The sequence below is a fragment of the Somniosus microcephalus genome, chromosome 18, assembly GCF_052327205.1.
Source record: "Somniosus microcephalus isolate GS21.2 chromosome 18, FLI_Smic_1.0, whole genome shotgun sequence".
NCBI classification, from domain to species: domain Eukaryota; kingdom Metazoa; phylum Chordata; class Chondrichthyes; order Squaliformes; family Somniosidae; genus Somniosus; species Somniosus microcephalus.
This window is the reverse complement of record NC_141004.1, coordinates 61,412,418-61,437,311: the sequence shown is the minus strand read 5'-3', so window position 1 is coordinate 61,437,311 and position 24,894 is coordinate 61,412,418. Positions and strand designations below refer to the sequence as shown.

The 24,894-nt window shown below is 48.2% G+C and overlaps 1 protein-coding gene across 1 annotated transcript in view; it reads left to right on the top strand.

Annotated features, from left to right (window-relative positions):
- The window catches only part of LOC147105322 (synaptotagmin-6-like), a 46,092-nt gene that overhangs the window by 4,793 nt on the left and 16,405 nt on the right, over positions 1–24,894 (top strand). The window contains exon 2 of the mRNA XM_086011575.1: positions 6,827–7,172. Within this exon, the coding sequence (XP_085867701.1) occupies positions 6,827–7,172 (346 nt within the window). The remainder of the gene's footprint in view (positions 1–6,826; positions 7,173–24,894) is intronic.

Below are 24,894 nucleotides of genomic sequence, written 5' to 3'. Positions count from 1 at the left end.
TCGCACAGACAGTTACCTTTGGTTTCTGCTAGCTGTTTCTGCCAGGTACACGAATCAATCGTACAGGCCAAAAGTCAATTAATGTGTGTCCTGAGTTCTGGTTCATGCTGGATAATAGCAAAGTTAATATGTTAATCATTTAAATGCCTAAAACTTTTTCAATTCATGGCTTCGGAACTACAGGGGTTTCAAGCTTAAAAGCATTCACTGTGTTTGAATACTGTGAAATGGCAGCCAATCTATGTAATTTAAAAAGTAAGTTTGTTTTTTGTGTGTCTTCACGAGATTGACAGCTGTATCTGAGATTTGGGGATGTCAGCTATGGCTCAGTGGGTAGCACACTTGCCTCTGGAGTCAGAAGGTTGTGGGTTCAAGTCCCACTCCAGAGACCTGAGCAGAAAAAGCTAGGCTGACACTCCAGTGCAGTGTTGGAGGTGCCATCTTTTGGATGAGATGTTAAACCGAGGCCCCGTCTGCTCTCTCAGGTGGACGTAAAAGATCCCACGGCACTATTTCGAAGAAGAGCAGGGGAGTTATCCCCAGTGTCCTGGTCAATACTTATCCCTCAGTTAACCTCACTAAAACAGATTATCTGGTCATTATCAAATTGATGTTTGTGGGAGCTTGCTGTGCGCAAATTGGCTGCTGTGTTTCCCACGTTACAACAGTGACTACACTCCAAAAGTACTTCATTGGCTGTAAAGCGCTTTGGGATGTCCGGTGGTTGTGAAATGCGTTATATAAATGCAAGTCTTTCTTTCTTCTTGTGAGAAGAGGCAGAATCAATAATTGGCTATAACAACAGAAAGTGCTGGAAGCACTCAGCAGGTCAGGCAACATCGAAGAGAGGAGAAACAGAGTCAACGCTTCGGGCCAATCAGGTTCTGACAAAGGGTTCGACCCGAAACATTCTCTCTTCGATGCTGCCTGACCTGCTGAGTGCTTCCAGCACTTTCTGTTGTTTCAGATTTCCAGCATTGGTAGTATTTTGCTATCAATAATTGGCTGTAGTCCTCAGATGACCAGCTGTAGCCAGAAGGCCTCAGATTATCTGTGGCTGCTTGACCCCAACTAGTCCTTCTATGACCCGCAGCTAGTAGACAGTCTGGGCTAGGTTGGCACAATAGTAGCATTTCCCCATGTAGAAAGTTAGCAAATGTGTTCAGGGATCTAGTTATGTTGACAGATTGCTCCTGAATTCCTTATTGAATTTATTAATGACTATTTTATACATATGGCCTCTAGTTTTGGACTCCCCCACAAGTGGAAGCATCTTCTCTACATCTACCCTATTGAGCCCCTTCCTAATATTAAATACCTCTATCAGGGCACCCCTCCGCCTTTTCGTTTCCAAAGAAAAGAGCTGTTCAGTCTTTCCTGATAGTTGTACCCACTCAGTTCTGGTATCGTCCTTGTAAATATTTTTTGCACCTTCTCCAGTGCTTCTATATCCAGGGCATTGGGCAGGTCATAGGGGAAGTGAAGTCAGGAACGGTCAGTGACGCTGATCCCTAGTAGAACGTGCAAACTTCTTGCACAAAGAAGCAGTTGATGGGTTCCTCGCACCATGAACAGAAACATAGAAGATAGGAGCAGGAGTAGGCCATTCGGCCCCTCGAGCCTGCTCCGCCATTCAATGCGATCATGGCTGATTATCCAAATAAAAATCATTCATAGTCCTTACAGACTTCAGGCAACAGTTTAACAATCTGTAGACTGTTTCTCTCATAGATGTGCAACTGTACTCTGGAGATTACACTGCAATTAAAAAAACATTTATTACTAGGGAAGATATGTTGATACGAGCACTTTTGTGTGGTTTGGTTGCTTATTTCTCAATGATTTTCAGCACTGCCGGATGTTTGCACTTCGCCACATCCATGATTTGCTTATTTGTTTGTCTTAGAAACATAGAAACATAGAAGATAGGAGCAGGAGTAGGCCATTCAGCCCCTCGAGCCTGCGCCACCATTTAATGAGATCATGGCTGATCATCCAAATTCGGTACCCTGTCCCTGCTTTCTCCCCATATCCCTTGATCCCTTTAGCCTTAAGAAATATATCTAACTCCTTCTTGAATATATTTAATGAATTGGCCTCAACTGCCTTCTGTGGTAGAGAATTCCACAGGTTCACCACTCTCTGGGTGAAGAAATTCCTCCTCATCTCAGTCCTAAATGGCTTACCCCTTATCCTTAGACTGTGACCCCTGGTTCTGGACTCCCCCGCCATTGGGAACATCCTTCCTGCATCTAGTCTGTCCAGTCCTGTCAGAATTTTATAAGTTTCAATGAGATCCCCTCTCATTCTTCTAAACTCCAGCGAGTATAAGCCCAATCGACCCAATCTCTCCTCATAGATTTTAAAATGCTGAAAAGAATTGCAATGGTTTGCACTAACCACTGAAGTGTAATCCCATCTGGACCATCTACAAATATCCCCACCCCCCCCCCTCCAAAGGGCAGACTACACTGGAAATGTAGGAGCGTATGCTCTATCTAGACTCATATCTGAGAAAACCCTACAATCAACCCAATAATAACATTAATATCAAACAACTACTGTCATGATGGTGAGGGTTGATCCAAATGAGGAATCAATCAGCCACGTAGCTGACTATTGTCCCTATGTCAGACGCCCAGTTCCACTCTTCAATTACCCAGTTTATCTTCCATTTGCCTAAAGGATCCACATGCAACCCCATAATAATCTTTGCACAGAAAGATGGAAACTTCTGTTGGCTTCATTGTGTTTTTAGAATAAATTAAAAACCTGACGGTGTTCGTTTCAGCTGCCAGTCCTAAGTAGGCAGCACACTTTGTCATCTTCCTTTTGTTAATTTAAATAGTTTGCTATAAGAGGGCCATGAGACAGCAGTGTACAAAACACTTCAAAGCCTTATGTGATAGCAGTGGCGAACGTGGCTGATGATCTATTGTGTGTGTTTTCTGTGGGCTTGTCTGCAGTGTGTCCTCCTCTTTACAATTCAGTACGCGCGTGGCCTACTGTCGACATTATCTCATTGTCCTTCAAACTATTTGGATGAATCGGCCGTTTTCTGGCTTCACTGAAAATTTTTAATTAATATTTTTGCTGCGCTATACAAAAACCCCAAATGTTTCATAAGCAACGCAATTGTGTGAACAAAAAAGTTGATTCATATCAGTAATCTACTCAGATGGCCATTGAAGGGTGCATTTATACCACAGCTGTATTGTTGGTGCAAAGCAGTTTTATTCCTCACCGTCGCTGTGTATACCCTGGGGTAGTAATTTGTATGCATTGCGCCTGTTTTTCTGTACAGGCGTTTAGTCCCACTGCGTAATTCGTGGGCCACATTTTTTAAGCATCCCGGGAGAACACCTAAAACAGGCTTGAATATGCAAATTAGGGGCCTACCGTTTTTACATTTTATTTTTCACCTGTAGCCCCGTTAGCATCCCCCGTGGAACCTTCCTGAGGGTCACTGCTGGCAAGGCAGGTGGGCCAAAATTGGATTCTCCCACGAGAGGAGCTCGTCCTAGGTATGACGATGAGGTCCGAGGCTGAATTTCCATCCATCCTCCAGCCTCTTTTATTTCTCTTTGTTTTAGGCATGCTCTGCCTCTGGGAGAGCGCCGAGATTGGGCCTGAAAATGGGCCCAGAAGAATCCCTACCCCGCTGAATGGCTCGAACTGACACCAGCGTGAAGTGCAGTGAAATTCCCCGGCAGAGGGAGTCTCCCTCGTGTTTTGCCTCAGAGTCATTTCGTTTTTCACACGTGACGCACGCTGCAAGCTTAGTGCTGGTGTAACCACGCTCCTGATCTTTGGTCACCCGGTGCGGAAAGGAGCGGGCGGGTCAGAGGGCCTCCTCGTAAGACTGCTCCTGGGCCTGGCGAAAGTGGCCATAAACAAGTCCAGGCAGCGGGCGGTCGAGGGGGTCGTTCGGCCCGATTGCCTGCCTCTCCTCCGCAGCTATGTTCGCGCCCAGGTGGCCCTGGAGATGGAGCACTCGGTGTCCGCCAGCACGCTTGAGGCCTTCCGTGACTGGTGGGCGCCACTGGGATTGGAGTGCATCATCACCCCGGCCAATACAATTTTAATTTAATTTGTTAAGTTTTATTACAAATTTTATTAATTTACAGTCGATTTGTTTTAACCAAAAGAGCAAAAGAGCAGCTAATTTAGCTAACAGGAAAGAGCAGCGCTGGTGTAAAGTGGTCTCGGCTCTGCACCAGGGCCAAACGTGTGGAATGCGTTGTTACAAAATATGATTTTTTTTGGTGGTGGTGGGGCGGGGGTGGGGTGGGGGGGCGGTGGGAACAATACAAAAGCAACTTGGTGAAAGCTGGCCATTAACTTATACCCTAGCAGTGTGTAGATCTGAAGATGGGAGTGAGATTACTTTGTTTTGGAGAGTGTTATTGAGAAAGAGAATTTAAAGGAATTAGTAATAATTAATAAAGATTTGTTTTCTCTCACTGCTGAAAAGAGCACTTACTGTAAACTTGATGCAATGGGGAAAAAATTACAACTACATGCTGCCAAACCATATAACGTTCTTCCCTGAGCCAATCCAGTTGAACCCATCTGTAATGTTCGCATAGGAAGCTTAAAATGTAGAAGGGGGAGAGAAGATTTCTATCTATCTCTCTATCTCTATATATATATTCCTCTCTTTATTCCTCTTTCTTTTACCTTTCTTCTTTCTTCTTTTGCTTTCTTTGTTTCTTTCTCTCTTTCCTTCTTTCTCTGTCTCTTTTGCATTCTCTTTCTCTCTCTCTCTCTCTCTATATTATATATTATATATATATACATAATATATATATATCTTTATTTCTCTATTTCTCCATTTTTCTATTTCTCTTTATTTTTCTCTTTCTATTTCTCTATTTCTCTCTCTATTTCACTTTCTCTCTTTATTTCTCTCTTTCTCTCTTTCTCTTTCTATTTTTCTCTATTTCTCTTTCTCTATTTCTCTATATAGTAACTATGGTGTTGCTGACAGTGAATTGGAGGATATGCCGTTTTGCCATTCAGGGTGTTATCAGCAAAGTGTGATGATCAATGTGTTATAGGAATGGCACACTGTTAATAATTATAGATAAATAAATATATGTGTTTTTTTGACCAAAACAAAGTTGGAAAAGTCTCTCTGTGTCACAGCATCAAACTAATGTATATATTTAGATGTCAAATGCATCAGGCATTCATGCATCTCATTTAATTTGCTTTTTAAACAATGTGGTGTGTATCGAGTGATACTTAGTGCACTGGTGCTGAAAATAGCAATCATGCATCTTGCACACTTTGTGCGATAGTGTAAAATGGCTGATAGTGAATCGTCCGCCTGTTTTACATCCCTCCCAATTTTCATTCCCACTGACTTCAACTATCGCCCAAAGTCAAAATTACCCCCAACAAGCTCAAAAAAGGATAAAACTAAACTAGAAGTCCCTGAGCAATGACCTAGCAGCAGTGTGGCCACTGGCTCTGCTCATGGATTGGAGTGCGACCGTTGACTCCCACTCCAGTCCACTGGCAGAGTGCTCAGAAGTCCATTGCCCTTTGTGAAGCCTGCTGCTTGAAGAAAGAAAGAAAGACTTGCATTTCTATAGTGCCTTTCACGACCTCAGGCTGTCCCAAAGCGTTTTACAACCAATGATGTACTTTTTGAAGTGTAGTCACTGTTTTAATGTGGGAAACATGGCAGCCAATATGCGCACAGCAAGCTCCCACAAACAGCAATGAGATAATGACCAGGTAATCTGTTTTAGCAATGTTGGTTGAGGGATAAATATTGGCCGGGACACCGGGGATAACTCCCATGCTCTTCTTCAAAATAGTGCCATGGGATATTTTATGTCCACCTGAGAGAGCAGACGGGGCCTCAGTTTAACATCTCATCTGAAAGACGGCACTTCCGACAGTGTAGCACTCCCTCAGTACTGCCCTAGGAGTGTCAGTCTGGAATTTTGTGCGTATTAGTTTGCAACTGGTCATCTTACTGTTGGAATGAACCATGTTCACAAACCCTGGATAAATCTTTTCCAACCGAGAGACTGGCCCTATGTGTGAGTAAAAAGAATAATGAACAAAATATAAATAAAATATAAATAAAACAAAGTACGATAGTGATGAGTTCAAATCCAGGCCTCGTAAAGTAAACTCCAGGTCAAAGCTGTCCATTTCCACCTCTCTGGTAATGTATGGTTTGCACATGTTTTACCAACTGTATATACAGCCCATGCTGAGCAATCAGTATGTGAAAGGTGGGCATTCACATTGTACCTGCTATGAATGGCTCATCTATACTGCAAACTGGATGAAGCTATGTATCAAGCAAAACCTAAGACATGGACAAGGTGATGGACAAGGTGATGGACAAGCCAGTGTTCATTTGCGTAGTAACACAGATGGGTACGACAGTGTAAAAATGGTGTACAGTTCTCCTGTAATGCAGGTACCAGGGTCAGTTTTTACATGGGGTGTACTGTTGTTTATTTAAGCGTTGACAAGTAGAAACAAGATTAAACTGAGATTTTATCTAACTTTGCACTCAAAACTCGATTTGCTTATTTTTATTGGTTCAATGGAAAATTGGAACTGACCATGTTGTTCATTTTGTCACAGAGGGGGAATATCGGCAGCTAGTTGGCTCGCTTTAGGCTCCAGTTCATAGGCCCATCCATTCATCTTAAGTTGTAGAGTGTAAACTATTTCTTGCAGGTTATTGAGAAATAAACTTCAGGATTTTCTCACAGCTTTTTCTTCTTTCTCTCCCTTTGTCCTTTGTCTATGTGTCACTCTCTTGTCACTCGCACCTCCTCCATTCTGTTTGCAGATATCTCGGTCAGCTTGCTTGCAGTGATACTTATTTTCTGTGGACTGGCCCTGGTGGCGGTCTTTCTCTTTGTATTCTGGAAGCTGTGCTGGGTACCGTGGAAGAACAAGGTTCTCTCTAACACCTCCGTTCCTGTTGACACGGTCAACATCACCGGCACTGACTACAGCAAGGAGATGACGGACAAACCTAAGGAATCCACATCCATGAGCTTCCTAGAAGCAGCCATGAAGATCAGCCACACGTCTCCAGATATCCCAGCAGACGTCCAGTTGTCCATGAGAGACCACATCCTGCGCCACACGCGGATACAGAGACAGACGACGGAGCCAGCTTCTTCCTCCAGGTCAGTGTCTCAACTTTGGTTCGAGAAGTGTTTCGAGCAAGCGTGTGTTGCCTTGCCTGGATTTAAAAGCTAATCTCTGTTTAACTAGAGTTCCAGTTAATTTTAAACTGTTGGTTATGTGCTTAAAAGGGAAGCGAAGTCTAGGGGAAGTGTCCATTATTCTTTCTTGGGGTGCAGCCACACAAATTTAGTCGAGTGCAGCTGAAGTCAATGGAGATGGTCTGTACGCTTCACCATTGGTGATATTATAGAGTAGTTAAGCTGTGAGGGGGAGACTGTGAGGGGGAGACTAACAGAGTCTCTCGGCCAGATAATGACTTGATTCTTCTTTATTTAAATTGTCACAGATTGTTTTGCTTTGAATTTTTTAATACAGGAAGGAGTAAATAACTTGAATAAAATATACTCCCCTTAGACTACCTCCTTTAAATATTACTGCCTCATATTTAATGTGGGAGGAGATTAGAAAATGAACTTGTGTAGTAAATTAAAAGCAATGCTGTATATGTACACAATGCGACAACCTATCACAAGCTTGTTGGAAAGGGGGGAAGTAGGGAACTCTGCCAGATCTACCCCCACACAGTTTATCTTTGCCCAGATTTAAGCGTGATGTACTTTCCAGGAAAATGTTTTGCCTGCTGGAGAGGATGTTGCAGTGTTTGCTTTTGTTTTCTTTAAAGACGCACAATGAAGGAAAAGAACAAAATACAGGCAAGTTAAAGTATTTCATACATGCAGATTAGCAGATTATTATTTCTGCCAGGATTGATCTCTTGTTGTACTAATGAATCTCGCTGCACGCAAAATTCAGTGTCTTCGCTCAAAGAAAGGACTGGAGCGCTAAATCAAACGCTAATGACCTAGCTCAGTGGTGTTAGACTCAAAGCGCTAAACAATTTCAGGTGCAGTCTAATCGTCATCATTACCACGGGCTCCTTCCAGTTCTTAAAGGGGAGGTTTAATGCTGCAGAACTTCATTCTCAGCATTGCTGGTTCTGCAGCAGCCTCAGCAAGCAGCAGAAGGCCAAGGAGAAGGAACTAAATCACTGAAGGAGGTGTCATTATGGCAGATCGATGGCCCAGGGAGAGAGCCCGTAGATTTTTGGACCAAGCATTGGAGGAGTTGGTGTCCGCTGTGGAGAGACGGAGGGCGGTGCTCTACCCAGCAAGTGGCAGGAGGCCCTCACTGCAAGTCTTCCGCACCATGTGGAGGGAAGTAGCTCAGCAGATCTCGGGCAGCACTGTGGTCCCCAGGACTCACACACAGTGCAGGAAGAAATTTAACAACCTCACTCGAGTGGTCAGGGTGAGTCAATGCCTCAACAAATGCTACATACCATCATCTGAACCTCAGTCTGCACACACTGCCCAAAGCACCACACCCCCAGAACTCACCCACCAACAATCTCCACTTAACAACACACACACCCGCATCTTACACCTTGCACACAATGACAGCTATTCAACTATGGAAGGCACATCACCCAAACACATTGCTCCACACTCACTCACACACTTTCCTTTCTCTTGCAGGCCAAGGTTACTCACAACAGGAGGGAGCAGGAGCGCACAGGCGGGGGGCAAGCCAGCACCCAACCAATTTCTGAGCTGGAGGAAAGAGTGCTGCAACTCATTGGGCAGCAGGTGGTGGGCGCCGTGGCCACCGCCAACATTGACCCCCTTGAGGACAACGACGGTATGTTCATCCCTACTCCTTCTCACATCCCACTTCCCCCTCACCCCACAAACATTCCCCACTTTCCAGCTAATCATGCTGTATGCATACCTTTCTCCCTTCCTGCACCCTCCCCTCACCTTAACCCGACTCTTGTGTCTTTCTGCTTTCAGATAATGAGCAAGCACCTGAGCAGCCTGTCCCTGAAGGTACCATAGAGAGCGAGGTGGAGGAAGAGGAAGAACACACCACGTCACTGCATGTCTCACCTGCAGGCACCAGCTCAGATACTGGCACTACGCATTCTTTAGAGGCTAGTATAGTAGCAGGATCTGCATAGGGTGATGCACCAGGGATGAGCAGACTGCAGCAAGTCCAGGGGAAAAGGGTAGCTCGGGGGCCAACTCCCCAGAGGGCGAGTTCGCGCACGAGTTCTGCTGCACAGGACTCAGATGAGGGCCTCGATGGGGAGGCCTTTAGAAGAAGGGTGATGTGCATGCACACGGAGATGACAGGTGCAATGGCAAGGGTGCCCAAGAGCATGTCGGCAAAGGTAAGGAGCATGGAGGAATCCGCCTCCAACATTGCACAAGGCTCTGCGCACACCATGGAGCCCATCATTTCCAGTCTGCAAAGGATGGTGGACTCCCAGAGAGACCGTGGCGACCCAGACCTGATGCTGCGAGTGATGGGCGATCTGGCTGCTTCCATTGCAGCACAGGCAGAAGCCATGCAACGTCTTAGTGCTGCAGTGCAGTCTATGCTTGGTGCCATCGATTCTCAGACTGCTCTCATGCAGTCTCAACTTGATGCCACGCAAGCTCTGACTGCTGCCATCGTGGCTGGGTCTACCAATGTCCACCGGGGCTTTCATGGTGTCGCAGCAGGCCAGCAATCTGTGCTCCAACAGATTGCTAGGGATGCTAAGGTGTTGCCCCAGGGGAGTGGCAGTGGGTCAATGGAGCAGGAACCTGCTGTCCTCTCTCAGGATGACAGCATTCCTGCTCCCACCACTGCCACTCCGCCATTTCCCTTGTCGCTGCCTGTCATCCAGCCAGCCCAGACTGCAGCTGCCTATGCTGAGGTAGTGCAGTCTACAGCCGGGCCTTCCAGGCCCAGAGCTTCTCGAGGGCGTCCTGCAAGGCCATCTGTAGTCTCTGGCACTGACACTCAGCAGCCTTCCACCAGCCCTGTTCCAGCCACTGGGTCAACACTTCGTAGAAGCACTAGAGTAGGCAAAGGCACAGTGACGAGGGGCACTAAGGGATTGCACAAGGGTGAATAGCTAATATTGTTGTAAGTATGTGCTCACTGATTATTGATAAATTTATTAATTGGCTTTGGATGATTTTGTGGTGTTTCTCATTTCAGTTTTGTGCTCTGATATGGCCTGCGGCAGGGATGGAATGATGGGGATGTGAGCAATGGGGACCTGGGGTTTAAATGATTGGAACTGCAGTATTATGAGGCAGTCACGGACCGCCCTTCTAGAAGGCCGAATGAGTGGCTGCCTCCTCCCTCGCTCCTGTTGCTCCTCCTCCCTCGCTCCTCCTACTCCTCCTCCTCCTCGTCTTCCTCTTCCTCCTCGTTCTCCTCCTCCTCTTCCTCCTCCTGAGGTGGTCCCGCAATCCCTGGTGGCAAGGGGACCCTCATGATGGCCAAGTTGTGGAGCATGCAGCAGACCACAACAAAATGGGACATCTGCTCAGCTGAGTACTGGAGGTCTCCTCCCGAGCAGTCAAGGCAGCAAAACCATTGCTTAAGCACTCCGATAGTCTGCTCAATGATGTTCCTGTTGGCAGCATGGCTCTCATTATATGAATGCTGAGCAGGAGTGCTGGGCTGCGGAGGGGAGTCATGAGCCTGGTGGAGAGTGGATAGCCCTTGTCTCCATCCAGCCAGCCACGATATTGATGTGGCGGCTGGAAGAGTGCTGGCACAGGATGAAGGCATCGTGCCTGCCTCCAGGATAGCGGGCATTCACATTGAGGATTCGCTGTCTGTGGTCACACACCAACTGCACATTAAGTGAGTGGTAGCCTTTGTGGTTACAGAAGATCTCAGGAATATTATGTGGTGCCCGCAAAGCCACGTGGGTGCAGTCAATGGCGCCCTGCACCATGGGGAATCATGCTTTCCTGACACAGCCACATGCACATTTGTCCTGCTTCTCACTGGTGATGGGGAAGGAAATGTAGTCTCTTCTCCTACTGTAGAAACATAGAAACATAGAAGATAGGAGCAGGAGTAGGCCATTCGGCCCTTCGAGCCTGCTCCGCCATTCAACGAGATCATGGCTGATCATCCAAACCCTAGCACCCAGTCCCTACACCGACAGCCATCCCACCCAAGCCCTATCCCCGTAACCCCGTAACCCCACGTATTTAATCCCCCCTAACACTAAGGGCCAATTTTTATCATGGCCAATCAACCTAACCCGCACATCTTTGGACTGTGGGAGGAAACCGGAGCACCCGGAGGAAACCCACGCAAACACGGGGAGAATGTGCAAACTCCACACAGACAGTCACCCGAGGCCGGATTTGAACCCGGGTCCCTGGCGCTGTGAGGCAACAGTGCTAACCACTATGCCACCGTGCTGCCTCTGTGACCTCCTGGATGCAGCGATGGATGGCAAACTGCGAGATGTTAGCTATGTCTCCTGTTGCAGACTGGAAGGAAATGCTGGCGAAGAAATTGAGGGCGACGGTGACCTTGACTGCCACTGGGAGAGCTGTGGTCGCCCTGATCTGAGGCTCGAGGTCTGGTTGCAGGAGGTGGCAGAATTCTGTGACCACCTCCTTGCTGAAGTGGGGCCTTCTAATACACTGCTCCTCGCTTAACTGGAGGTAGGAGAAGTGCTCTCAGAATACCTTCGGAGAGTAAAGCTTCCTGTTGAGAGCCCTGATGGCCCTCCTCCTCCCTCTGGCCACATCTTGGAATCTTTTTCGCTGCCTCCGCTTCCTCCGCAGTAGATCCTGGAGGGCGAGGTCGACTGCCAGTACAGCCCCATTAATGTAAAGATGTGTAGCACGTTGAAATTTTGTCAGAATAAATGTAACATTTTTAGTTGCCACAACACTCATGATACTAAAGAACCTTTAAATGACTGAATTGAACTCTTGCACAATCGTAAACTGACAAGGAAGCAGTGAAACAGCACTAACCTGACAGCTGCGACTGCTCCCTTTAAATATCGCCCCTGGGGCCGCCATCCACCTGCTTCACGCCTCCTTTTCCTGCCATTGTAGGGGCGAGGCGCTAAGGCAGGGGGTGATAAGCAATTTGGCAGATCGGGCGCTGAGTGAGTGTTGCATGTTCACTGACGTCGCAATTTGCCTGGCGCTAAAGCCCCAGGCGTTAACTGTTAGGGGCGGCGCTAAGGGGCAGCTGGATTTGATGTGTGGTGCTGGATTCGCCTCACCCCAGCGCTACTTAATTAGCATCCCGTTAGCGCCCCCATCAGTCGCTAATGGGAGGCGCTAACCAACTGAATTTCTCCCCCTTATTTTTAAAGACTAGTGTCCCAATCTTTAGCTTTTCTTCTTTAGAAATGGCTAAAAGGTAAGATCTTGGGTAGCCATTTTCATCTTCTGCTACCTCATGCTCTTTTTATTAAAAGAGGTATTAATTCGAGACCATTCTCACTTAATCATTGGCCAGTCTGTTAATTTACAAAACCTTCTGCTTCAACAGTGGCACCTATGGGCACAGTATGGAACAGCAACTAGTGTTTGATGTTTTGGAGATTGAACTCACTGGGCTCGATTTTCATTGAGCCGTGGATTCGGGCTTGGAGGCGTGCGGGGGGTTAAAATCGCAAAAACTGGTGGGCAGGACCCCCCCCCGCCCCCCGCCTGGTTCCTGACTCTGAGTAATTTTAACTCAGGCGTGTCTGATGGTCCCGACTCCGTCCCGCATCCAACAGGCGGGACTGGTCTTTAAGGACCTTAATAACCACCAAATGGACTCTATAATCCTATTTTAACAGGCCCTTGCAACTTTAACCCTTTTCCCACGTAAAACACGCCTGGTGGGAATCACGAATGTGAAGCCTGGCAGGAGCACCATTGGATTGCTGATTATCAACGGCAGGTCAACCATTAAAGAGGAGATTTGATCAGCCATCATTTGCAGGTGACAGGACTTAGTGGTCTCAGGCCTGGGGCAACTTTTAGAAGGCTTAACCACAGCTGTGGAAGGTTGGAGCCTCACAACCATCTCCAGTGTGGCCTCCTGGGAAACCCCTCTCGCCACCTTCACTCAGCGCTTCCTCAACAGAGGCATATACCAGAAGCATGGGAGCCATTTATTTCCTTCCCATCTGGGCATTAGAGGAGCTCAAGCAGCAGCCACGGCAGCAGCAGAACCAGGAACAACAGCAGCACCAGCAACAACAGCAGCAGCAGGAGCGACAGGCTGCTGCTCACCCGCCTGAGGCTGCACAGGCCAGAAGGGGCCAGTGCCTGGAAGCCAGTCGGCGCAAGAGATACCCCCCCAAACAGGGTCTACAGATGCAGGGTCACCTATCTCAACATGTCTGAGCAGCAGTGCCAAAGGCAACACCGACTTTCGCGAGAGGTAGTGACTGACATCTGCGCAATGCTACAGCAAGACCTGCTGCCCAGAGGACCAGGCGGCCGCACACACTTGCATCACGCAGGTAACCGATGCCTTCTTTGCTATCGCGCACAATCACATCCATTTCACCAAGGATCAAGCAAGTGTCACGGCACGAGCGGTTGGATTAGCTCATCTGGCAGGCTTTCCAAGGGTGCAGGGCGTCGTTGACTGCACACATGTGGCCCTTAGGGCACCCCATCGCAATCCAGGTATTTTTGACAACCGCAAGGACTTCCACTCCCTCAACGTTCAGCTGATGTGTGACCATAAGGAGATTTTGTATGTTTGTGCCATGTACCCTGGCAGCTGCCATGACTCCTTCATACTGTGCCAGTCTAGTGTGCCTCCGCTATTCAGTCCGCCAGACCAACTTAACGGATGGCTACTTGGAGACAAGGGCTATCCCCTGAGGATGTGGCTAATGACACCGTTCAGGAGGCCAGCCAATGAAGCTGAGGAGCGTTACAACTCCAGCCACATTTCCACCAAATCCATTATTGAACAAACCATCGGTTTGCTGAAGATGCGCTTCAGATGCCTGGATAGATCAGGTGGAGCCCTGCAGTACTCAGCAGCCAGGGTCTCCAGAATCGTCGTGGTTTGCTGTGCACTTCACAACATGGCACAGCGTCGTGGCTTGCAGATTCCTGAGGAGCAAGTGGCTCCTCACATATCCTCCTCAGATGAGGAGGAGGAGGAGGAGGAGGAGGAGGGTGAAAACGAATATCCTGCAGAGACCCATCAACCAGTGGCAGCATTACGCGAGAACATTGCTGCCCGGGATGCAAGGAATGCACTCATCCTGGCCAGATTTGTTTAGCCTAGTCAATCAAACACTTTTGCCTTGCAGTTTCTTACCAGAGCATTGACAATGTCCAAGACCCTGCGGATTCCTAGCACTCTGACCACCATACTGACAGTTGCAAGTATTCCTGCGGCCTCACTGTGGAAGTCCCAATAGCAAAATGACAGACGCCACAGCTGCAACATTTGCCATCAGAATTTTTATGCACAATTACGACGTGATGGCATTTTTACACTAAACACAAAATTCCACCCAAGTGACTACCTTGTTATTACTTGTGCTTTATCTTCCTCGTACGCGTGCTCCTACGTAGTGCTTCCCCTGTGGTTTCAGCAGATGTGGAGGCCCCTTGCTCACTTTCCTGCTGCTCCTGTCTCGACACCTTTGGTGGGCGTCCTCTGGGGTTGCGAGCCTATGCGGGTTCGTCAACAGTTTGCTGCTCCTGCGGCTGTGCAAGGGTTGAGACTCCGGTGGGCCTCTGACCGAGGGCTCTGCAGTGGCATGGAAGTGTGAGCGCTTGGAGAGGAACCCCCACTTCCTTGAGGTCTGCCACCAACCTCACTCTCATGGGTCAGTTCCCCCTCTGCGCTTGCAAGTGGCTGGAGAGCACCTTGCTGCACATCTGGGGGGCCATGGGGACTCGTATCTGCAATGGCAGTCCTACTCAGAAGGATTTCCATGAAGGTCTGGTTTCTCTGTTCAATAGATGCCCATCGTTCCGCAAGAGATGTCATTCTATTCTGAACAATGACCATGTTTTCCATACCCTGACGACTAAGCTCCTCCATGGCCGTAGCCCTCCTCTCCTCTACCGTAGCCATCCTCTCCTGTACAGTAGTCAGCCTTACCACGGAGGTAGCAATCCTTTCCATGGAGGTTGCCATCCTTTCCGTGTTGATGCGTTCATGCGTCAATAACTCCACAAAGGCTCTGCTTATGTTCGCTATGGACTCCTCCATTCACTCCACACTCGCAGCGACCCTAGAGACAAAACCTGCCAGAGACTCCTGCATCTGTGCCTGGAGTTCCATCACCTCTGATCTTATGGATGGACCCAGAGGCAAAGGGTCGACATGCAGCTGAGCCGAGCTGGCAGAGTCCTGCGTCCTCTGACTAGGACTCTCCACTGCTGTCCCTGTCTCCACAATCTGCTGATGCTCACTTGTGAGCTGTGATACACCAGGTGACAACACTACTCTATGTCCCGAAGGTCCCACTGAGGTGTGAGTGTCTGCGCTGGTGCTGGGTGCGCTGAATTCTGCTGACGCTGTGCCCTCAGAGGTTTGAGCTTCCTCTGAGGAGTCTGGCTGCTCAGCCTCTTCTTCCTGGCTAGGGGGGACAGATGCTTGTGATGGTCCTGTGGGGGAGTAAAGGAAAGAGTCAGAGATGTGATGCAAAGGCTACATGCACATAGCTTTTTGCAGATGCTCATAAGTCCATCTGTTACAGCTTCACAATCATTATCAGCGACTCATGCAATGTCAAAGAGAGAGATGGGAAACTTTTCTGTCACCAGTTTGCTGTGTTACACCCATCTGTCCATCCCCCACGCATGAATCATCCTCAATGCCCATGATTTCCAGGACGGCCTCCTCCCAGGGGGTCAGGTGGGCTATTGAGGCTGTCCCTCCTCCTGTCCTGGCTCGCTCTCTCTTGTTGTGAGCTCTCTTTTCCTGCAATGAGGGAGACAAGTGGAGGTTGAGTGAGAATGAAGGCGTGAGTGTAGAGATTGCATAGCATAGATACTTTGAAGGAGACAAAGATGGAGTGATGTTGCAAGACCAAGGGCCCCCCCTGTGTGTTGTCAGTTGTGTTCAAAGCATCAGAGTGATAGGGAGTGTGAGGGCTGCATGGTCGAATAGTTATGTGAATGTGAGCATAGAGAGAGAGGGAATGGGTAAGGGTGAATGGATGTCAGTGTCAAGTGGGATGTGGAGGAAGAGATTGCTAAAGCTGAGTGCTGGTGAGGAAAGGCAATGGGGATCAGATTGAGGGTGATGGGAAATTCATACTCACTTTTCCAGTGCGCTGAAGGTCATGAAATCTTTCCCTGCACTGTATCCAGGTTCTGCGGGTGACCCCCAAGGAGTTGACCTCCTCAGCCACCTGCATCCACACTGCCTTGGTCTGAGTGGGAGGCCTCTTCCTCCCTGATGAGGGGAACAGGACCTCCCTGTTGGCCCTAGCCCCATCCACCAATGCCTGCAGTGCCGCCTCATCAAAGCGAGGGGCTGCTCTTGCCCTCCCGCTTGTCAACTTTCCTGCAGGTCCCTCTGACACCAAATGGAGGAAGCTTGGAAGCCTGCAGAAGAAGCATAGCTTGCTGTGGACCTTAAATGCAGCAGCAATGATCACAGAATCACAGAATCACAGAAACCCCACAGTGCAGATAGAGGCCATTTCGGCCCATCGAGCCTGCACCGACACATATCCCACCCGATCCCCGTAACCCCTACACCAACACATATCCCACCCTATCCCCATAACCCCACGTATTTAATCCCCCTAACACTAAGGGTCAATTTTATTATCATAGCCAATCAACCTAACCCGCACATCTTTGGACTGTGGGAGGAAACCGGAGCACCCGGAGAAAACCCACGCAAACACGGGGAGAATGTGCAAACTCCACACAGACAGTCGCCCGAGGCTGGATTCGAACCCGGGTCCCTGGCGCTGTGAGGCAACAGTGCTAACCACTATGCCTCCGATGACGTCATCGGAGGGGACTTTCAGTCATAAAAAACCCCTTTGCAAAGGCTTCCCACACGCTGGAAATCAATTGGCCAATTGAGTTAAAATTACATCAATCTCCCACATCCATTTAGATTCGTGTAGGAAACACGAAACTCGGATAACACGAGAACAGCCCGCACCTGAGTTAAAATCGAGCCCACTGTCTCCAGTTTGAACCATCTTAATCTGAAATCAGGTCGGTTGTATGGCTGTTAGTTAAGGATAAATTCTTCTTCCATATCTCTCTCCCTCTGAGCCACCAAAGAGTATGGCAACATCGGGGGGGGGGGCGGATTTTAACCCCAAAAAACAGGTGAGTTGGGGTTGGGTGGGAGGTTCAAGAGTGAAAAAACTGAATCCCAACCGCAACCCGCCTCCAACCCGGCTTCTTCTGGTTTTACTGGAGGCTGGATGGGGACGTGCAGCCAACCCAGTCCCAGTTGGCAGATCGCCCATTTAAATATTATAATCAGGCTCCGTGCCTCATGGTGACCCGCCATGATAAATTTAACTCTGGTATACCGGGTTTCCCTGGTCTTGGGGCACCCACCAGATAAAGGGAGGTGAGGACTGCTGGATCCAGCGTCGCTGCCTCACTCACACACCCCCCCCACCCCCTGCACTGATCAGACAGCCCACCAGCCCTTCCAGTCTCCCCTCATAGCCTTTGACTCCAGACCTCGAGGCCTCCGAACTGCCCCCCAAGGCCTCGAACCCGCCGAGGCCTCCGAACTGCACCCCGACCACCTCCCCGAGGCCTCCGACACCGTTCCCCCGCCCCCTCCTCACGAGGCCTCCGATCTCTGATCCCCCCTCCGGCCTGTGATCCTTGGCCGCCAGCTGCCAATTCCCCTCCGGCCCCCAACCCCCACCCCGGCCCGGCGTGATGCCTTCCCAATGATCAAATAACCTGCTGGCACTCACACATGAATAAGGGTCACTTGAGTGAAGTATTGGAGGGTGATTGGCACTCATGGGACTGTAGCCCGATGAGAAAGAGAGCAGGTAAAGAGAGAAAAGGGTAGATTTTAACTCTTGGGCAGCCAGCCGCCCAATCCTGCCAGCAGGAGGCTCAGTCTATTGAGAGGGCCGGGGCCCATTGCTATGGCACAAGTGAGCTGTACACCCTGAACAAGCGTCCCACTGCAGTTCACTAACTCTGGGCCTGCGCAATATCTCGTGGCCCAGACCCTAAGGGGATGGTGGGGACTGATTGCGGAGGGAAGGAGGCCTGGGCGACAGCGACCCACATTATTCTGCTCCTCACAACAATAATTTTTCACTTGTCTTTTTGGAGCCTCTTCCTCTTTATCAGCCGGTTCAAAGTGACGGAGCGTGCAAGGCACACACTGGCCAGTTGTCCCTCCAATTTGCATCGGGGTCCTATGTACCTCACAGTAACGAGGCCCCCGCTTGATTCAGGCAAGTGCTTGGGCCGCCCAGCGGAAGGCTCGGTTTAATATGGCGGATGCGTGGGAATGAGGCGGTAAGCTCACCACAGCGATTGTAACTCCGCTATCGGACCGTTGCTGCCAGGCAGGTCGAGTTAAAACTGCCTCTCAGATTAGTGAGGGAAAATAAATGATTTCAGAGCAAAACATTTTTTTTTCAAGGCAACTGCTCTTGAATTCACCAACAAAAAGACAACCTTGTACAACATGGTCTAAGGTGCAGAGTAGGGACCAAACCTGTAAAAACAGGCTTGGCACCTGAATGATCTATAATGAGTCTAAACTGTCACAACAGGTCTCTTGTGCGTCCCTGCCCTTGTGCCCCACCACCAGCGTATCTGGATCATGGCCCACTTCCAGCTTTGTGTGATTCATTGCTCATTTCTAACAGGAAGGGAGACAGTCAGCCTAATACATCAAACACTTCTCACAATAGCTGCGAACTGATGTGAAAAATAGATCCTCACCGCACATCCATCCACATCTGAGAAAAGGAAGAAACGCGGACCGAAAAGATTTGCTCTGGCTTTCTAAAATCCAGGTGCGGTCAGATAGACTGGGCTGTCAGTTTGACACGAGCACAAGTCAGACTTTCTGCAGAGAGATCTCGCATCGAGTTGTCCCGTTAAAATGTTTGTCATTTATGTGACCATGTTTTTCCTGCTGCTAAAACGGGTTTTTATAAGTGCAGGTGGAAGCAAAATGCATGCAATTTATGAAACTTATTTTAATTTTAAAAATCATCATATATTATAATTGCTTCCTTGCCTACTGCTGCTTCCCTTCAGCACACACCCTCCCTCATAGGCAGGTGTGGTTTGAACTGCAGTCTCTTTTTTGTAGCTACCCTTAGTGCCGTATCTCCAATTAGAAGGATTCCTCAGCAGGACAGAAATGGCCCACTCTTGGTTCGCCCATTCCCTCTAGTATTCCAAGATAATAGAAGCTGGGATTCCACCTCGGAGACTCTGGCATGTTCCAAGGCTGCCAGCAGAGATAATCAGCACCTCTGCAAGACAAAATCCTTTTCACCGAAGGATCTGACGTATGGGGCGGATTAGCGCTGTTACACATTGGTAGTCCAATATCCTAGTAGGACAGCTGGTTCCTCATACATCAAGCTCTTATTCTTGACTGTGCTACCAAAGGAAAACTTAGAACCAAGTCTAGGAGCAACCCTAGTGGGGGTGAATGAGAAAAGGAAATTGGCAGGCTGACCTCAAACTCGTGAATGAATCAGGGAATTGGGAACATTTCTTCCATTTTTATTGGATAAAGGTATGAAGTGATATGAATCAAAGGCGGTTAAATGGAGTTGAGGTACAGATCAGCCATGATCTAATTTTTAATCTTTAATGATTAATAATCTTTACCCAAAGAGTGGTAAGAATGTGGAACTCACTACAACATGTATTGGTTGAGGCAAATAGCATAGCAGCATTTAAGGAGAAACTAGATAAGCACACGAGAGAGAAAGGAATAGAAGGGTATGCTGATGGGGTTAGATGAAGAGGGGTGGGAGGAGGCTCGTGTGGAGCAGAAACACTGGCATGGAACAGTTGGGCTGAATGGCCTGTTTTGTGTAACAGGCTTGAGGGACTGAAAGGCCTACTCCTGTTCCTATGTTCTACTTACTCTTTTGGTGAGGAATGATTTTTGTGCTATTAAAAGCTATCGGGAGGAGGGGAATAAAGTCTCTCTAAATGGGAAGCAAATTCTAAGTGTAGCATAGTATAATGTCCACTTTAAAAATAAAGGCTACAGTCTCCTTACAATTCAATTCAATTCAATTTTATTTGCCATATGTACTAGTACAATGGAATGCTTACTCCCCATCTCATGATGATGTGTACAGATTGAGGGAGGCCTTTTGAATGATTCCAGCGATATCTTTTCCTCTACCAGGAAGACCATTCCAGGTACTGATCACTCTTTGCATGAAGCAGTGGTTCCTAATCTTGCCCTTTACCAGTTAATGCCCGTGTCCCCTGGTCCTACAATTGTGGTTTAACCTAAAATATTACCCCTATCTATTCCACTTAGAACTTTGTATTCCTCTATAACCCCCCATCTCTCATTCCTCTTCTTTCTGAGCTTTTCTAGCCTATCCTCATAGGTCAGGCCGCTGACACAAAGGCCGGGATTTTGCTCCCCTCGACAGGTCCGGGGCGGGCGACATTGGTGGTGGGTCGCAGCCCCGCTGCTGGCTCCATCCCGCTGTCTAAAATGATTTTCCCTTGATTGGGCTTGTTAAGCCTGCCCAGCGCACTTCCCGGTCCATTTAGAGGAAGCGGGTCTGGTGACATGATTTACGATGCCTCAGCAGCCGGTTTCCTTAAAGCGACCATGGCCATCTTTTGACATTTGTGCTGTCAGTGTTCTACAGCATTGAGGTGCTGCAAACACTGACAATGACTTCACAGAGGTACATGGCTGCACCCAGGTTCTCCCATGACTCCCTCCATATGCTTATGGAGGGAGTCATAGCATGCAGGGAGGTCCTCTTCCCTTCCGATGGGTGGAAGAAACCTCCCCAGTGTAAAGTCTGTGGGTTGTGCAGTTAATAAATACACAGACTTTAGAGGTAACAAACAAACAGGTCTTTACTATTCGAAGGTCCGGGCGAATCTGCCCCAGCAATCCTGCCACAACACTTATATACTGGTGTGGTCACTATCGGTATTACAGTATACAGAAGCCAAACAAATAGTGCCACACCGAAAGTAGTCCTCTTAAAGGTGAACGGTTACATTCAATATTTCCCTTAAAGGTAGACGGGTACATACACTACAATCCTCCCTTTTTAGCTTATTACTTACTAAGTCCATAGTGAACATACATTCTAACATATATACAGGTTTCTGTAAGACAGTTCATAGATTCAGTCTTTCCGGGGGTTTCCGGATTCTGTCCGGATAACGCCGCAGTGGTGTCGTCATTTCAGGCGGGCTAGGAGGTGCTTCTGGCAAGGTCGATTCAGCTTGAAAAGCCGTGTCAGGTTCAGCTGACTCCAGTATCACTAGATCGGAAGTAGGTGTTCTGGGTATCTCAGTTTCAACATTACCCGGATAAGGTGGTGAAGTCGGTTGCCCATTTGTGGCGGACCCTATGATTTGGTCAACATGGCGCCTTATTATATTGTCTCCAATGTCCACGGTGTACATCAATGGCCCCAGCCTTTTCCCAATAGTTCCAGGCTGCCATTTCTCAGTACGGTAGTCCCGGGCCAAAACTCGTTGACCGATCTGGAAAGATCTAGTGACCCTGTCGTTCATGCCCTGGAATTGCCGGTTCTCTACGTCTCTTCTGACGTTTGGTTTTAGTAAATCCAGCCGGCATCTTAGGCGTCTATTACAGAACATCATTGCGGGAGTTTGATTTGTGACCGCATGTGTCGCATTTCGGTATGCCAACAAAAAGCTATCCACCTTATGTTGCAGACTTATATTTTCATTACTCATGGCCTTTACGGCCTTCTTGAAGGTCTGGACAAACCTTTCAGCCAATCCATTGGAGGCGGAATGGTATGGGGCTGACGTGTAATGTTTAACCCCATTGCTCTTTAAGAATTTCTTGAATTCTTCGGACACAAATTGTGGTCCATTATCAGAACAGATCTGTTCCGGCAGGCCATTCCGAGCAAACATAGTCCTTAACACTGTGATGGTTTTTTCCGTCATGGTGGTGGTCATCTTAATTACTTCCGGCCACTTGGAGTGGGCATCCACCGCTATTAGAAACATCGAGTCCATAAATGGACCAGCAATGTTGATGTGTACTCTTTGCCAAGGCGATGAGGGCCACTCCCATGGATGCAGAGGAGCCTGGGGTGGCGCGTTCTGAACCCTCTGACATCCTAGGCAGTTCTTCGTGATCTCCTCTATGTCTCCATCAATGCCTGGCCACCACACAAACGCTCTTGCTAGATTCTTCATCTTTACTCCCCCCAGATGTCCTTCGTGCAGCTCCTTTAGCACCTTCTTTTGGAGTTTGGGTGGAATCACCACTCTAGATCCACACATCAGGGTTCCTCGACACACTGACAGTTGTTCTTTCCTCTGTGCAAATGCTTGCAGTGTTGGTTCGCTCTGTGCTGGCCATCCCTCCACCGTTACATCATAGACTCGTGAAAGAGTCGGGTCATTCCTTGTCTCATTCTCAATCATTGAGTTTGTTATCGGTAGACACTCCACTATGGATGAGTGGAACAACTCTACTGGGTCCACTATACTCGCTTCTTCTACCATCTGCAATGGCAAGCGTGACAACCCATCAGCATTTCCATGCTGTTTAGACCTTTTGTACTCAATTTCGTATTGGTGTGCCCCAAGTAACACGGACCACCTTTGTAACCTTTGTGCTGTCATGGTGGAAACGGCCTTATTTGGGTTGAATATGGACACCAACGGCTGGTGGTCTGTCAGCAATGTGAACTTTTTACATTGTAGGTAATGGTTGAATTTCTTCACGCCCCACACAAGACTGAGGGCCTCCCTATCAATTTGGGCGTAATTTCACTCCGCGGGTGTCAATGATCGGGACGCGAAAGCCACTGGCCTTTCCGAGCCATTTGGTAGCCTGTGCGAGAGTACTGCCCCAATTCCGTACGGGGAAGCATCGCAAGCTAGACGAAGGGGTAATGCTGGGTTGAAATGAGCCAACACTTCTTCAGAGGTAATCAACTCCTTGCTTCTGCGAAAAGCCTCTTTGCATTCTTCACTCCACTTCCATGATGTTTCTTTCCGCAACAAGTCATTCAGCGGATGCAGTACCGTGGATAAATTAGACAGAAACTTGTGATAGTAATTAATCAACCCCAAGAATGATCTTAACTGTGATACGTTTCCTGGAGCGGGGGCCTTCACGACCGCTTCTATCTTTTCAGGCGACTTATGCAGTCCCTCTCGGTCAATGACATGACCGCAGTATGAGATCCGTTTTTGGAAGAACTCACACTTCTTGCGATTAACCCGAAGGCCATACTCCTTCAACCTGGTGAGCACCAGTTTCAAATTCGTGAGGTGTTCTTCCTCATCTTTTCCCTTGATTAAAATGTCATCTAAGTAGCACTGCATGCTTGGAATTCCTTGTAACACCTGTTCCATGGCCCTCTGCCAAATTGCTGGCGCCGAAGCTACCCCAAAGACCAGTCTATTGTAGCGATACAAGCCTCTGTGAGTGTTGATGGTGAGGTACTGGCGTGACTCTTCCTCGACCTCCATCTGTAGATATGCTTGAGCCAGATCTATTTTCGTGAAATGCTTCCCTCCAGCCAACGAAGCAAAGATATCTTCAATCCGCGGAAGCGGGTATTGTACCGTGCGAAGCACCGGATTCACAGTAATCTTGAAATCTCCGCAGATACGGACCTTCCCCGGTCCCCCTGGCTTATTACTCGGTGAGGACTTCATGACGGGAACAATGGGCGTGGCCCACTCACTCCAGTCCACTTTTGACAGAACCCCTGATCGTTCAAGTTCTTCCAGTTCTGCCTCCACAGCTGGTCGTATTGCGTAAGGTACCGATCTGGCCTTAAAAAACTTTGGGCTTGCATTTTCTGCAATCTTAACCTTTGCTTTAATACCTCGCAGTGTTCCCAGTCCTTGCTGGAATACCTCCTTAGCTTCGTCCAATATTCTGGACAACCATTCAGGTTTGACATCCTCTTTTTCAGAATCCACCGTCATGGTGTTTAGTGACTGCCAGTCCAACTTTATTTTTCAGATCCACTCCCGTCCCAGAAGTGGTGGTCCTCCCTCAGGCAATACATACAGGTCCAACCGGTGATGATCTTTATCCTTGTATCTCACCTTGACTTCTATCATTCCGATGGGGAATATTTTGTGCCCCTTGTATGTCTGTAGTACTAGTTCCGTATCCTGTAGTGGAATATGCTTGAAAAATTTCTTATAGTCATGCTTATTCATGACCGTCAACGCCAATCCGGTGTCCACTTCCATTTTTACTTGGACCTTTGCAATCTGTAGCGTTATCCAGATAGTTTGTCGGTCAGCTTCATTGCTCACGTTGTGAATTCTCAGACTGTCCAGTCCTTTGCATTTGGGGTGTGAGACCGACTTCTGTTCCCTCAGACTCTTCTTAGTCACCTCTTGTACCTTTCCGTACCATTTTTGTGGTGACTTCTTATTGTTGTACGTTGCTCCTGACCGGCATACCTTAGCTATGTGCCCGATCTTGCCACATTTCCTGCATTCTTGGTTTTTAACCCAGCATTGATTCTGGTCGTGTGTTGTCTTCCCACAACGGTAGCATTTTGTTGTGCTCGAAGTAATTTGGTCCACCCCTAGTGCCGCCGCCTTCAGCTGCATTTCCGCCGTTCCTTTCACTGCGGCTTCGTGCGATGCAGCTATGAGGACAGCCCTGTCCAGTGTGAGGTAATTTTCTTCCAGTAGTCGTTTCTGCGTTCCT